Here is a 15,247-nt window from a genome sequence, read left to right on the forward strand (position 1 = left end):
TGCGTGCGACGCGACGCGAGCTGCGGGGAACCGAGCGGGGAGTGACGGGTTGTGCTTCAATGCACCTCGATGAATCAGCTGCAGCGCCGCTTAGCTGCTAACGAAGCTAACGGAGCTAACAGAGCTAACGAGGCTAACGCTGCAGGTTCACGCTAACTGGAGCTTTTCGGAATGGACTTTTCTTGTATCCTATGAACGTGTTATTTATTTGTGTGAGGGTTTGTTCCTGTCGGCTCAATGACGCGGGAATAGAGGACGTTTGTTGTTTTCTCTGTCGACTTGTTCCTTCGTGACGTTAGCTGAGGCCCGTCATTAATGCTAAAATGCTAACGAGCTAACGGAGGAGCGGATTTAAATAAGTGACTGAATATATACATAACGTTAAATATATGTATGTATAGTTATATACACACTCCTGCATAACCTGACTGATGCGGTGTGTGTGTTGTGTATATGTATGTGTTGTGTATATGTGTGTTGTGTGTTGTGTGTGTATATATATGTATGTATGTGTATGTATGTATATGTATGTATGTGTATATATATGTGTGTATGTATGTATATATATATATATATATATATATATATATACACACATACATACACACACTTTTGACATTCTGTCACAGAGTAATGTCACAAATTCACCTTTTTAAAAGGTGTTTTAAAGTGTCATCTATTTACATAATTTTGAATAAGGGTGTGTGTGTCTGTCTGTGTACTTTGTCACCTCTGTGCCACTTGTGTTTTTATTGTGATGGCCCAGTCATTCTCTCTCTCTCTCTCCAGCATGAAACGGTTCAAAGGCCACTCCTAGTCAGAGGGGGAGGATGGCGCATCGATGTTCCCCGCCTTTGCCGTCCCAGGGGACCGGGCGCCTGGAACCGGATAACGATTCCGACCGGGACTCTGGCGTCGGGGAGGATGCTGACAGTTGTCATGGAGGCGCAGAAGAAGAAGAGGAAGAAGAGGGAGTCAACAAGCAAAGTGGCACGGAGGGAAGCGGAGGGGAGGGAGCGGGTTCTGCAGTTTTTATTGCCTTCCAGGGGAACATGGAGGATGAGGACTTCTCTCAGAAACTGGAGTCCATCCTCAGTGGGATACCGAACATGCTTGATTTGGGTTAGTTCCTTTCCATGAACAAACGTCTCCTTAAAACACAACCTCGGGTCTTTCTGCCCGGATGAATACAGATCATTTTATGAGCCGTTATCTTCTCGGGTGTAATTGGGCGCTTTTGACACAGTGGGAATATTTAGGCCCGTCATCGGTAACGGGGTGAATACTTCTATCCGGCTAATTCAGGTTGGCAGTACAATAAAGAAATCCAACCAAGAAAGTTACAACATGTCACATTGTAGCATAATAGAGCATATATGCTAGGTAATTCTTGCGCTACCTACTGGCATGGAAGAGTATTTAATAACTCGGCCAGCCTCTATACTGCAGCTCAGACGCTCAACAATGACAAATTATTTGCGGCAACTAAATAATAATTTTTTGGACCGATTTAAGTGAAATTGGACATTTTCCCACGGCACACCTGACGATCTCTCACGGCACACTGGTTGAACATCACTGCTCTAACCAGTCTTGTCTAGATTTCTATTTGTTTACAATTTCAATCTTGTTCACGCTGTAATTGCAACTTCTATCCATTCGATGTCTCCTCTCTTTAAGGCCCAGAGAGGCTTCGCCCGCGGCACGTGGAGCCGTGGAACAGCGTGCGGGTCACCTTCAACATTCCTCGGGACGCCGCTGAGCGACTCAGGCTGCTGGCCCAGAACAACCAGCAGCAGCTCCGAGACCTCGGCATCCTCTCTGTGCAGATCGAAGGTAACGGCGCAGCCGTCGATCTCCAGGATGTGTGTGTGTGTGTGTGTGTGTTTGTGTGTGTGTCTTTAAGAATAAAGCATGTAAACAACGCTGCTGTTTCTCAGGGGAAGGGGCCATCAACGTGGCTGTGGGACCAAACAGGGGACAAGAAGTCAGAGTGAACGGACCAATCGGAGCACCGGGACAGATGAGGATGGATGTCGGCTTTCCAGGTCAGCCGGGTCCAGGTAATAGTTCACTGAATTGGTTACTCGTTGACACTAACTTAAGCTTGCATGTTGGACAGGAGTGGTTCTGTATAATGACACAGTTGGTAGTGTTTTTTTAATGATTTCGTCTTTAAGATTCAAGATATTTGTATTGTCATATGCACAGATAACGGACAGTTACTTTATGAAAAGCTTATTTTTCTGGGTCCTCCTAACACACAGAATTACAATAAACTTAAGGTAAAAAAATAAGTAAAAATAAGGCACAAAATATAGTAGAAGTATTGCACAAAAATATGATTACCGTATTGCTCAGTGTTTAAAGTGCACTATGCATTGCTACAATATGCACATGAATCCATTAAAAGCTGTGAACACAAATAAACTAAACAGTTGATTGTATTGCTTTGTTGTTTCATTTTCCTAAGAGTGTCATTGCCATTCTTTAGTTATTGATGATTCTTTTATTTTCTTATTCACTGTTAACTGTCACTCGGTAAATGTAAGTAATTTGCCTGTTTCCATGTAACAATTGTACACATATTTCCATAAGGAGGGGTACGGATGGCTAACCCGGCGATGGTTCCCTCTGGGCCCGGCATGGCGGGTCAGGCTATGCTGCCGGGCGGCAGTGGACAGATGCATCCTCGTGTTCAGAGACCATCTTCACAGACAGGTTCAGGTCTTTATTTCTTGTACGTCAAATGATGCATGTTGTAACTTTTTGAATATCTCACAGCATGGACGGTACAATAATGGGGGAAACGTATTAAACTACTGCATCCTCCTTCTCTCCACAGATGTCATGGATCCAATGATGCCGGGTATGTCGGCTCAGCAGCAACAGCAACTTCAGCACCAACAGGGTGGTGGTCTCCATGTCTCGGGCCCAATGCCTCCTCAGGCGGCCCATCACATGCAGGCCCTGCAGGGCGGGAGGCCGCTAAACCCGGCCGCCCTGCAGCAGCTCCAGCAGCAGCATCACCAACAGCAGGTGCAGCAGCAGCAGCAGCAGCAGCAAGTCCAGCTGCAGCAGCAGGTCCAGCTGCCTCAGCTTGGACCAAGACCTCCGTTCAACCCGTCGGGCCAGATGTCTGTACCTCCTGGCTGGAACCAGCTGCCCTCCGGGGTCCTCCAGCCACCAGCATCCCAAGGAGGCCCCGCCTGGAGAAAGCCCCCGCCCCAAATGGCTCAAATGGTTCCACGGCCTCCCTCTCTCGCTACGGTCCAGACTCCCAGCCACCCTCCGCCCCCTTACCCGTTTGGCAGCCAGCAGGCGGGGCAGGTGTTCAACAGCATGGGACAGCTGCAGCAGCAGCAGCAGCAGCAGACGGTGGTGGGTCAGTTTGCTGCCCCCCAGCCGAAAGGCCTGCAGGTCGGCCTCGGCGGTGTTGCCGGACCGCCACGGCCCCCTCCGCCCCTTCCGCCGACGGCTGGACCGGGCAACCTCACCGCCAAGTCCCCGGGTTCCTCCTCGTCTCCTTTCCAGCAGGGTTCCCCGGGGACTCCTCCCATGATGGTTCAGAGACCGACGACTCCGCAGGGGTTCCCCCAGGGCGTCGGTTCGCCGGGAAGAGCCGGCCTCGGGCAACAGGGTAACATGCAACAGGCTTTCATGGGAATGCCCCAGCACGGGCAGCCGGGGGCCCAAGTTCACCCAGGTGGGTCATTGTCGGTACTCATTCTGTTGCTTTCTGGTATGTTATTGGTTAAAGTGCGTTATTGGTTAAGTGTGTTATTGGTAAAGTGCGTGATTGTTAAAGCGCATTATTGGTAGAGTGCGTGATTGTTAAAGTGCGTGATTGTTAAAGCGCGTGATTGGTAGAGTGCGTTATTTGTAAAGTGCGTTATTGCATTATTGGTAAAGTGCGTGATTGTTAAAGTGCGCTATTGTTAAAGTGCGTTATTGTGCGTGATTGTTAAAGTGCGTTATTGGTAAAGTGCGTTATTGGTAAAGTGCGTTATTGCATTGTTGTTAAAGTTCGTGATTGGTAGAGTGCGTGATTGTTAAAGTGCATTATTGTTAAAGTGCATTATTGTTAAAGTGCGTGATTGTTAAAGTGAGTTATTGGTAAAGTGCTCCGACGTCTGCAGTAACAAAATCAACGAAAAAACTGATTACAGGCATGCCGAAGCGTCCGATGGGCTTTTCAAACCCAAACTTTGTCCAAGGTCAGGTGAGTGCCAGCGCTCCAGGAACCCCTGTGGGCGGAGCCAACCAGCAGCTACAGGGCAGCCAGGCGATGACCCACACAGGTGAGATATTCACTGTCTACGCAATCACAAAGATCTCATGTATGAGGCTCGATTTTTCACATTTGAAAAATAACACTTTTTCATGTTTTAACCCAGATTTCACAAAATGATTGGTCAGAATGTGTATGAACCCTGTCTAATATAAGATGGGAAGAGAGTTAGCTGAGAGAATAATAACATATCACACGTTGTGAAACATTTTGTGTGTGTTTTTTTTCCTATTCGTTTTACAACAGGAGTTCTGCCGCCGGCCTCCGCTCCAAACTCCATGCAGGGTCCACCCCACGTCCAGCCCAATGTCATGGGTGTGCAAAGCGTCATGGCAGGTCTGGCCCCTGGTACGACCGCTGGGCCCACTATGGGCCAGCAGCAGCAGCCTGGCCTCCAGACCCAGATGATGGGCCTCCAGCATCAGGCCCAGCCCGTGTCTTCCTCCCCCAGCCAGAAGGTTCAAGGCCAGGGTGGCGGTCAGACCGTCCTCTCACGGCCCCTCAGTCAAGGGCAGAGGGGAGGGATGACCCCACCCAAGCAAATGATGCCTCAGCAAGGCCAGGGGGTGATGCATGGGCAGGGTCAGATGGTTGGAGGCCAAGGGCACCAGGCCATGCTCCTCCAGCAGCAGCAACAGCAACAAAACTCTATGATGGAACAAATGGTTGCCAACCAGATGCAAGGCAACAAGCAGGCATTTGGAGGCAAGATTCCAGCTGGAGTCATGCCCGGCCAGATGATGCGTGGCCCTGCTCCAAACGTTGCTGGTAACATGGCTCAGTTCCAGGCCCAGGTTGGCCCACAGCAGATGACCCCACAGCAGATGACCCCACAACAACAACAACAACAACAACAACAGCAGCAGCAAATGGCTCAACTCCAACAACAGCAGTTACAGCAGCAGCAGCACCAGTTGCAGCAGCAGCAGCTTCAACAACAACAGCAGCAGCAACAGCAGCAGCAGCAACACCAGCAGATGAACCAGCAGCAGGCCCAGCAGGTTCCCATTGCTGGCAACCCTAATCAAGCGATGGGCATGCCCATTGCTGGCAACCCTAATCAAGCGATGGGCATGCCCATTGCTGGCAACCCTAATCAAGCGATGGGCATGCACGGACAACAGATGAGGCTCCCTGCTGGTCATCCTCTTATCCAACAGCAGTTGCAGCAGCAGCAGTTGCAGCAGCAGCAGAAACAACAGCAACAGGCCATGTTACAGCAGCAGCAGCAGCAACAACAGCAGCAGCAGCAGCAACAACAGCAGCAGCAGCAGCAACAACAACAGCAGCAACAACAGGTAGCTCAACAGCACCCACATCCTTTGGGAGATCCTAATAGTGGGGTAGGAGAGTTGGGGGTCCAACAGATGGGCCCTGATATGCAGGCGCAGCAAGGCATGATGGGGGGGCCTCAGCACATGCAGATGGGAAACGGCCACTTTGCAGGACACGGCATGAACTTCAACCCACAGTTCCAAGGTCAGATGCCGATGGCGGGAGCCTGCGTGCAGCCGGGAGGCTTCCCCGTCAGCAAGGACGTGACTCTGACCAGCCCGCTGCTGGTCAACCTGCTGCAGAGCGACATCTCGGCCAGCCAGTTTGGGCCAGGAGGGAAACAGGGGGCGGGCGGGGCCAATCAGGCCAAACCCAAGAAGAAGAAACCGGCGCGAAAGAAGAAGCCTAAAGAGGGAGAAGGACCACAGCAAGCAGAGGGACTCGGGTAAGGATCTATATTTCTTACAGGTTTGTTTTTCCCATGGTGGACATTTCTCTGTTCCATTTCATAATTGATTCAGAACCATCTGTTTATTTTCTTAGTGGGCTCGATGGGGCTGCTGGCATGGAGGATTCCGAACTGCCAAACCTGGGTGCTGAACAGAGTTTGGGTTTAGACAACTCTGGCCAGAAACTCCCAGAGTTTGCCAACAGGCCAGCAGGTAAATTACAATCATTTTGACTCTGCACTCAGTTGCTGATTTCTTTTAGTTGTGTAGCTTAATTTGCACGTTGTCTCTGATTTGTATGTTTGCCTCTCTACACTTTATCTAGGCTTTCCTGGCCAGCCTGGAGACCAGAGAGTGTTACAGCAGGTACCGATGCAATTCATGCAGCAGCAGCAGCAGCAGCAGCAACAACAACAACAACAAATGCAGCACATGCAACAGCAGCAGATACAACAGCAGCAACAACAACAACAACAAATGCAGCAGCAACAAATACAACAACAAATGCAGCAGCAACAAATACAACAACAGCAGCAACAATTGCAACAACAGCAACAACAGCAGCAGCAGATACAACAACAGCAGCAGATGCAACAGATGCAACAGATGCAGGGTCTCCAGAATGCTCAAGGGCAGCAGGGGATGCCGGGCCCGCAGACTCCGGGTCAGGGCCAGCCCCAGATGCACCCGCACCAGCTGCAGCAGCAGCAGCAGCAAACCCAACAGCCACACCTGCTACAACAGGTATTATTATTATTATCAACATGTACCTTAATGATATCAATACAATGGTAAGCAGTTTATCTATTCACACTTAAAATGCAAAATGCCCATAGAGAAGTAGAAGAACCTAGAATCTCAGGCTGATGCCTGAGAAACGGACTTGCTGGTGGATTTACTGATGACGCCTTTCGCATAAAGGTTGCGCCCAGCTGTTATACAGCTGTTAGAGAGTATGACTCTCCTGGCGGTAATCTCCGGTATAGAATGTGTGCTGCTGGTGATGGACAGTACGAGTGAGAGGCCTACAAGCCTAGCGTGAGGGGGTGGTCTTCCTGTTTGTGTTTACACAAAACAAATAATAACCGGTAGCTGTGGCGTCATAATGAGGTGATTAGGTTGTTCAGCTGTAGTAGAGACAGCACTGAAGCGCAGGTAGAAAATCCACGGCCCGCCACTGGTACACACCCTGTAAGGAAAGAAGTCACGTATTCAATTTATTATAAAGAAACAAAGGTTGAATTTCCTGTAAACAATTTGATTTGGCTGCAAAATGCTTACTCAAATGTGATTACGTCATCCTCTGAGTTTCAAATGTAGCACCTTTTTGTAACTGTGATCCCCATTTTTGCATTTTAGCAACAGCAGCAGCAGCAACAACAGCAGCAGCAGCAACAACAACAACAACAGCAGCAGCAGCAGCAGCAGCAGCAACAACAGCAGCAGCAGATGATGATGATGCTGAAGATGCAGCAGGAGCAGGCAAAGAATCGCATGTCCATCCCTCCAGGAGGGCAGATCCCTCCTCGGGGGATGGGCAACCCACCGGAGGTGCAGAGGCTTCCCGTCTCGCAGCCAAGCAATATGCCGGTCATGATCAGCCTTCCAGGACATGGAGGGGTACCGCCGTCACCTGACAAAGCAAGAGGGATGCCCCTGATGGTGAACCCACAGGTGAGGGCCATGTGCTGCAGCATATGTAAACACAATATTACTTGTGGGAGTGAAATTGTACACTTTTTAATTTTTTTTTAATTGCTCATTCTAGCTCGCAGGAGCCGCGCGAAGAATGTCCCACCCGGATGTCGGGCAGGGTCCTCAAGGCACTGGATCTGAAGAAACCATTGCAGGGGCTCACCCAAAGCAGCCCGGCGGTCCAGATGTTGGGGTGCAGCATCCTGGAAATGGAACCCAACAAATGATGGGCAATCAGGGCTCCAACACTCACATGATGAAGCAAGGCCCCGGTCCGTCGCCGATGCCCCAGCACACCGGCGCCAGTCCCCAGCAGCAGCAGCAGCAGCAGCAGCAGCAGTTATCCAGTCAACCTCAGCAAGGAGGCCCCATGCCGGGCCTTCATTTCCCCAATGTGCCCACAGCCTCACAGAGCTCCAGGCCCAAAACCCCCAACAGAGCCAGCCCCCGGCCATACCACCATCCCCTCACCCCGACTAATCGCCCACCCAGTACCGAACCTTCCGAAATCAACCTTTCACCCGAGAGGCTAAACGCCTCCATTGCAGGGCTGTTTCCGCCCAAAATCAACATTCCTTTGCCTCCCAGACAGCCTAACCTTAACAGGGGATTTGATCAGCAAGGTCTTAACCCGACAACTCTGAAAGCCATCGGGCAGGCCCCTCCTAGCTTAACTTTACAGGGCGGCAACAACAACGGCAGTGTGGGTGGAAACAACAGTCAACAGTCTTTCTCTACTGGTGCTGGAGGTGCAGGCGCAAAACAGGACAAGCAGCCTGGAGGGCAGGCTAAGAGGGCGAGTCCCAGCAACAGCCGGAGGTCGAGTCCAGCCTCCAGCCGTAAGTCGGCCACCCCAAGTCCAGGGAGACAAAAGGGGACGAAGATGGCCATCAACTGCCCTCCCCCCCAGCAGCAGCAGTTGGTCAACCCTCAGGGGCAGACCATGATGCTCAGCCCTACCTCAGTGCCCCCAATTCCAGTATCTGTGCCCTCACAGGTGAGTGGGGCCGTGGAGACGCAGCAGACCCACAGTCCCTTCCACGGGATGCCAGGTAACGCCGTCGAGGGAATCAGGGAAAGTCAGGGAATGATGACGGCGACGGTAGAGCAGCGACAGATGCCTCAACCCCAGCTGCAGCCTTTGAGGGAGCTGTCGGCTCCCAGGATGGCAGGTCCTCGTTTCCCGTTGCCTCAGAAGCCCAAACCGGACTTGGAGCCGAAGGCCGGCACGGTTGAAAGGCTCCCGGCGCAAACGGCACCTGCGCAGGACTCCGCGGCCTCGCCCACTCTCCGGGCAGCGCCAACCTCCCTGAACCAGTTGCTGGATAACTCGGGCATCGCAAACTTACCTCCTCGGCCCACGCAGGGTAGCGCAGTCAGGGATGTTGTGGGAAAGGATAGCCCCAAGTCTGCTTTGGACCCAGAGAGACCGCTCCACAGTAACTCCCAGAGCACAGACATGCCAGCTGCTGTCACTACCATTGCCGCTGCCAATGTATCGGAAGCTAAACCCAAACCTGCTGTCCCAATCCCGACCGTTTCCAGCTCCCACCCCAGCACGAACGTGACCTCTAACACGACCCCCAGCCTCAGCCAGAACCCCATCTCAAGCGTCCTCGGTATCCATCCCAGTACAAGCGTAAACCCAACAACTACCCAACTAAACCCAACAACTACCATCAGCCCCATCCTCAGTACTAACACGATTGCCACCACGAGTGGAAGCCCCAACCCGGTCACTTCCGGTCAAAGCAGTCCCGCCTTGACTGTCAGTACCAGTTCTAACTCCGGCTCGGCTCCGAAACCGAGCCCCAGTCCTAAACCGAGCCCCAGTCCTAAACCGAGCCCCAGTCCTAAACCTGTGACGGGCGTTCACTCGGTCATACAGATCCCTGCCACTTCGAGCGCAATTTCACCCAATCAGATCACCGTGTTTGTCACGTCTAACCCCATAACCCTACCCCCTCTTCCCCAGGCGCCCGCATCCATAGCCTCCACCATGGTGGCTGTCACCAACAAGAACATTAGACCTCAGGACATCCGGCAGCAGGCCCCTGCGCCCCGTCCTCCTCAGTTTACCACGCCTGTATTTATCAACCCAATTTTCCAGGTCCCAGGTGCATCCGTTGCTCCCAATACCACAATAGTATCGGGGCCAGTCACCATGGTGGGGCCTATCCAAGTGTCTGCTGCGAACATCAAACTTTCTCCCGCCCCGAGTTCCTCCCAGTCTTCGGGTGCGAACATGGCCAGCACTCAGCCGACCAGAAGTGCTGTTGGACAGGTCCAGATTGCCACTAGTTTGTCCTCATCTGTCCCTGTTGGTACTCCTGCAGCCCCTCCGCAAATTAACCCGGGGCCTCTCAAAACAGAAACTCTAGGTGAGGTCATTTCTGCTCAGAAACCTAGTCCCCCAGTACGGCAGCCATCTCCCCATCCAAGCCCTTCAGCATCATCTCCCTTCCAGGCACCCCTGGCTTCTCCTCCTCCTCTTCCTCTTCCTCTTCCTCCTCTCTGCTCTAGTGCTGGGGCTGCTAACGGCATACGAAAGAGCCCCATGTCGCCACCACCCACTGCCCAAGTGAAAGGTAAACCTGCGGCGGCGGCTGCGGCCGTTTCTGCTACAGCTGACACCCAGCAGAGTCCTGCAGAAAGGCCTGTGCCGGTGCCCACCGGAGCCGTGCCGCCAGCGGTCTTTCAACCTCCTGCGAGTTCTGCCCTCCAGATTGAAGCACCAGCTCCCCAGACCAGTGCTGCTGCTTCTGCTTCGAACATTACTCCGCCTGCTGTCTCCTCTCCAACCCCGGCTCCCAGCCAAGTGGCTGTTTCGACTCCGATTGTCCCCCAGGCGCCAGCTTCAGTCTCAAACCAGGCCCAAAGTGTGACTTCTCAAGCTCCTACAGTCACTGTGGTTGGTGCCACCACGGGTGTCTCGTCTGCTACTTTGCTCACTACGGTCGCTTCCGTGCAAAGTCCAGTACCGTCCGTTGTTCCAATTGTTGTTGGACCTGTTCCGTCTCCGGAGGTTGGCCCCACCACATCCTCTCCAGTTGCAAACCCCAGTGGAGTTCCACCAGCTCAGCCTAACCCCCCAGCTGTGGAGCCCCCCATGCTGCCAGCTGCTGCATCTGTAGAAACCACTCAGACCACCCCAGGTAAACGCACAACTATCAAGCTAACAGGATAGTGACCTCTTCATGGCTGTAATACTTGGTCAGGCTGTAATGTAACCTTAAAGCTTGGGTTGGTAATCTTGAGAAGGATCACCTAGCAAGAGTATGCTGGATGCAGTGTTGTCAACTCCTCCAATGACAGTAGCTCGCAGCATTAGCTCCAAAAGCCGCTAAATCTACCAAGAAAGTCTCCAAATTGTCAACACGGCCCTCTCCCCAAAAGTATCATTATGAACGTAAACGACCAACATGGCTGTTGTTGGTACCAGGCAGCAAACTCCGGTTCTGCCGAGTGAAGCCGATTCGAAAGTGTCTTAAAACCTGCATTCTCTCTCCTGACCACCAGGGGGCGACTCCTCTGGTTGTATAGAAGTCTATGCTTCATGTGTCAAAGCTGCATTCTCTCTCCTGACCACCAGGGGGCGACTCCTCTGGTGGTATAGAAGTTTATGCTTCGTGTGTTAAAGCTGCATTCCCTCTACTGACCAGCAGGGGGCGACTCCTCTGGTTGTATAGAAGTCTATGCTTCATGTGTTGAAGTGAACTGGGTTCCAGGAACAGAAGGCGACTCCTCTGGTTGTATAGAAGCCAACACATATTAGTTTTTCCTGTTTTTTCGTGTTTAAAAAGGAGAACGTTGCTAGCAGGAGGAGACTAATGCTCAACGCACATTAGCAAACACAGTTTGTGGGTCGTAGTTTAGACTCACTGAAACATTCCTAGCTGATAAATGTGTCCGATTAACTATTTAACCCGTTTCTCTCCCAGCACCTATTCAACAAGTCCCACCGTCCCAGGAACCTGCTGCCAGTGAGAAGACGGGTAAGTCTTTGTTTTAAGAAGTTGTTTGTAAATGCTTGTAAATTCCGTATAATGTCAGATTAGTCACTTGGGACCAGGTGGCAGAGACTTGACTCTGGTTTTTGTCCCGTCCAGGTGAAGAGGTCTCCACGGGTTCTGAGCAAGGGTGAGATTCCTCGTTAACTGCTGTTGATTAGCTGTGTGACGCTTCCTGGGGTCCATTGAAGGTGTCCTTACTATTATTGACCCCTGAAACGTTGGCCTGGTCGTAAGAACGGCGGAGAAAGGTTTAGACATTTCTAACTGCTGAGACTCAGGGAGTTCATTTGGTTGGCCGAGGAGGCGCATGGTAAACAGTGAGCCGGCACTCGGTATGTATTGTTGGCGTACATTAATATGATTATTATAATGCGTGTTGGAAGCTTAAAGGAACAGTGTGTAACATTTAGGAGGGGTTTAATGGCAGATTTTGCATATAATATTCATTACTATGTTTTTAATTGGTGTATACCCAAAACTCATTCATGTCTGCGTAGGGAGCGGTCGTCTTCCACGGAGGCCGCCATCTTGCATTCTGTGTTTCTACGGCAGCCCAGAAGGGACACTGGCTTCTTTTTCTTTTCTTTTTACACGCTATCTGAAGGGAGGGATGTGTTCAGAAACCGGTGCTAAATAATTAAAGATCGTAGTATTGATGAGCCCTGGGCGTTATTTGTGCTTTTTTTTTTTAATTATTAGTATTTTTTAAATGTTTTTAATGCACTGCAGTGATACATTTGCTTCGATCTCAACTACACAAACGCACACGAAGACGTGCCGCTGTGGTGCAGCACCAGGTGACGTGAAGCATGGAACTGCGATCGTACGCTTAACGTGCATTAAAATATCGGCAAGCGAAAAGCTAACACTTTCATCAACACATCGGTGAACGCGTAAACGAAAGTGAAACCTAAATCCGTCGGCCACCGCGGCATGTTTACACGAGCTAAGCACTAAAGATTGGAGGAATAACTGGCGTCGGAGTTCTTAATTCTTTTATAAACTTCACTCAGAAGTGTTTTTTGTTTTGTTTACATTTGTTTCCATTGAGATATTTATTGCTTCATATCGTGACTTTACTGTTGTAAACATAACTGTTGCTGCTCTAGAAATAATATTTAGAAATATCTCAATTGTAAATAACTTGTTTTTAATCACAATTATTTAAATTATTTTATTATAGTATTGAGGGGGCTGAGCTCAGGGATCTTCCTCACAATCTTCCTTTTTAATTAGAGCCCATGGCAAAGCAACAGCTCCACCGAACTCTTTATTTTTATTTATTTCTCAAGCCTCACATCTTCTCCTGGGGTTCTGTCTTTAATAAGGTGGAAGTGACGCCGTGTTTGTGGAGCACAGTTCATAGTTCACCGCTGTTTTTCCACTTCTATCACAGATGGGCAAAGAAAAGAAAGACGCCCATCAACTTAGTCCCAAGGTATGTATTGTTGTACGTTTCTTGCGCTGCAAAGACTCGATGCAGCTCATGTCGCCGACGGGAAGGAAGATGGACGCATCTGTGGTAGACGAGGAAAAACAGCAGAGAGTATTTTATATCCTTCACTGAGTGAGAGGTCACTCACACCTACGTCTTTAGTAACACGCCCTCGTGTTCTTCTTCTTCTTCTCCTCCCATCTGGTCCTCCCAGGGCTGTGGTGGAGAAGCCCAAAGGCCCGAGCAGACGCAGCTCCCGGGCAGAGAAGGAGGTGGAGGAGGAGCCGGTAGCAGACAGCGGCGTCAGGAAGCGATCGGCCCGGCCGGGAACCAGCGCCGCTGTCAAAGGTGACTGGTTGTATAGAAGACTATGCTTCATGTGTTGAAGCTGCATTCTCTCTCCTGACCACCAGGGGGCGACTCCTCTGGTTGTATAGAAGTCAATGCTTCATGTGTTAAAGCTGCATTCTCTCTCCTGACCACCAGGGGATGACTCCTCTGGTTGTATAGAAGTCTATGCTTCATGTGTTAACGCTGCATTCTCTCTCCTGAACACCAGGGGGTGACTCCTCTGGTTGTATAGAAGTATATGCTTCATGTGTTAAAGCTGCATTCTCTCTACTGACCACCAGGGGGTGATTCCTCTGGTTGTATAGAAGTCTATGCTTCATGTGTTAAAGCTGCATTATCTCTACTGACAACCAGGGAGTGACTCCTCTGGTTGTATAGAAGTCTATGCTTCATGTGTTAAAGCTACATTCTCTCTCCTGACCACCAGGGGGCGACTCCTCTGGTTGTATAGAAGTCTATATAAATGACTCTACTTCTCTTGATGTATTCCCTCAGTAAACATTGTAAACATGAGTTTATGTCTCAATCTCTAGTTTCAAGTCTTCTTCAATACAGCATGATGTTCATTTAGTAAATTATGGTCATTTAGAGTCAAACAGACCATAAAGCAGGGGATGATTTAGGGATATATTACATTTTCTGACCCGTTTGTGTTTCTCTTCAACAGAAACTGGAGCGAGCCCCACTCAGGCCAAACGAAGGAAGTCTAAATAGTCCCAACACGGTTGTGGAACCCTGTGAACGTACTGTAGATGTTTTAGTTTCCCTGTGAATCCGTTGATGGGTTTCTCTGTTCCCTCTAGATCATGAACTTTTCAGTGGAGGGAGAAACCAATGTACAGATTGTGTTTTGAGAAGAATTATGCTGTTGTCGTGTCCACACTAGCATGTGAGATTGTAGTTAGAATGTGTGCGAGACGGATTGTGTTGTTTTTTGTTGTTCTTTTTGTGTGAATGTGCTTCTTTTTTTAAATATATATATATATATTAAATGCTGGATTAATCACGTGAAGACTGACGATGGAGCTAGTCATGATTGTATAATTATGTTGTAAAACTGAATTAAATTTTCTACTGCTTTTTGTCGCGTGAAACTGTGTCGAAATGAGTCTGCTAATTCCTCCCAGAGCTGGATTACAAATATTATGTTATTGATGAGCAAAAGAAAAACCCTGGTCAGAACATTTATGGATGTAATTTGTATTTATTTAATTAATAAAAAAATGATATATATATATTTTTATAATTATTTAAATTTGTTTTTATATATATATTTACTTATGTATACATATATATACATATTTGTATTTTTGTTTATATTTATTCATATATATTTATTTATCTACATATTTATTTATGTAGATATATTTGGTTTTATATTTATTCATATAAATGTATATATATTTATCTACATATTTATTTATCTACATATATTTGTTTTTATATTTATTCATATATATTTATATTTATTTCTGTACATATATGGTTTTATATTTATTCATATATATTTATATATATAGTTATTTGTATATACATTTATATTTGTTTTTATATATATTTATATATATATATATATTTGTTTTTATATTTATTTATATATTAGTTTTTATATATATGTATATAAATAAATAAAATAAGGTGTACATGTAATGTGAAGTATTCACGCTGAATGGTACTTTGGTTCAGGTAGACACCACGCAGAGTATTTTCAGTCAGTGTGCGCATGCGCAGTAAGCAA

The 15,247-nt window shown here is 48.8% G+C and overlaps 1 protein-coding gene across 1 annotated transcript; it reads left to right on the forward strand.

The window, feature by feature from the left end:
* Positions 1 to 830: 830 nt before the first annotated feature.
* Positions 831 to 14,727, forward strand: ncoa6 (nuclear receptor coactivator 6; the record flags this gene model as incomplete). The annotated part of the gene is made up of 16 exons (XM_079226019.1): positions 831 to 1,122; positions 1,681 to 1,836; positions 1,941 to 2,063; positions 2,599 to 2,721; positions 2,846 to 3,706; positions 4,170 to 4,301; positions 4,538 to 6,011; positions 6,110 to 6,228; positions 6,341 to 6,759; positions 7,387 to 7,689; positions 7,784 to 10,865; positions 11,652 to 11,705; positions 11,820 to 11,850; positions 13,120 to 13,161; positions 13,373 to 13,506; positions 14,177 to 14,727. The coding sequence occupies 16 exons, from the start codon at positions 831 to 833 to the stop codon at positions 14,221 to 14,223; spliced, it is 7,392 nt and encodes a 2,463-aa protein (XP_079082145.1). The 3' UTR covers positions 14,224 to 14,727.
* Positions 14,728 to 15,247: the final 520 nt, after the last annotated feature.

The sequence above is a fragment of the Taurulus bubalis genome (genome assembly GCF_910589615.1).
Source record: "Taurulus bubalis genome assembly, chromosome: 11".
NCBI classification, from domain to species: Eukaryota; Metazoa; Chordata; class Actinopteri; order Perciformes; family Cottidae; genus Taurulus; species Taurulus bubalis.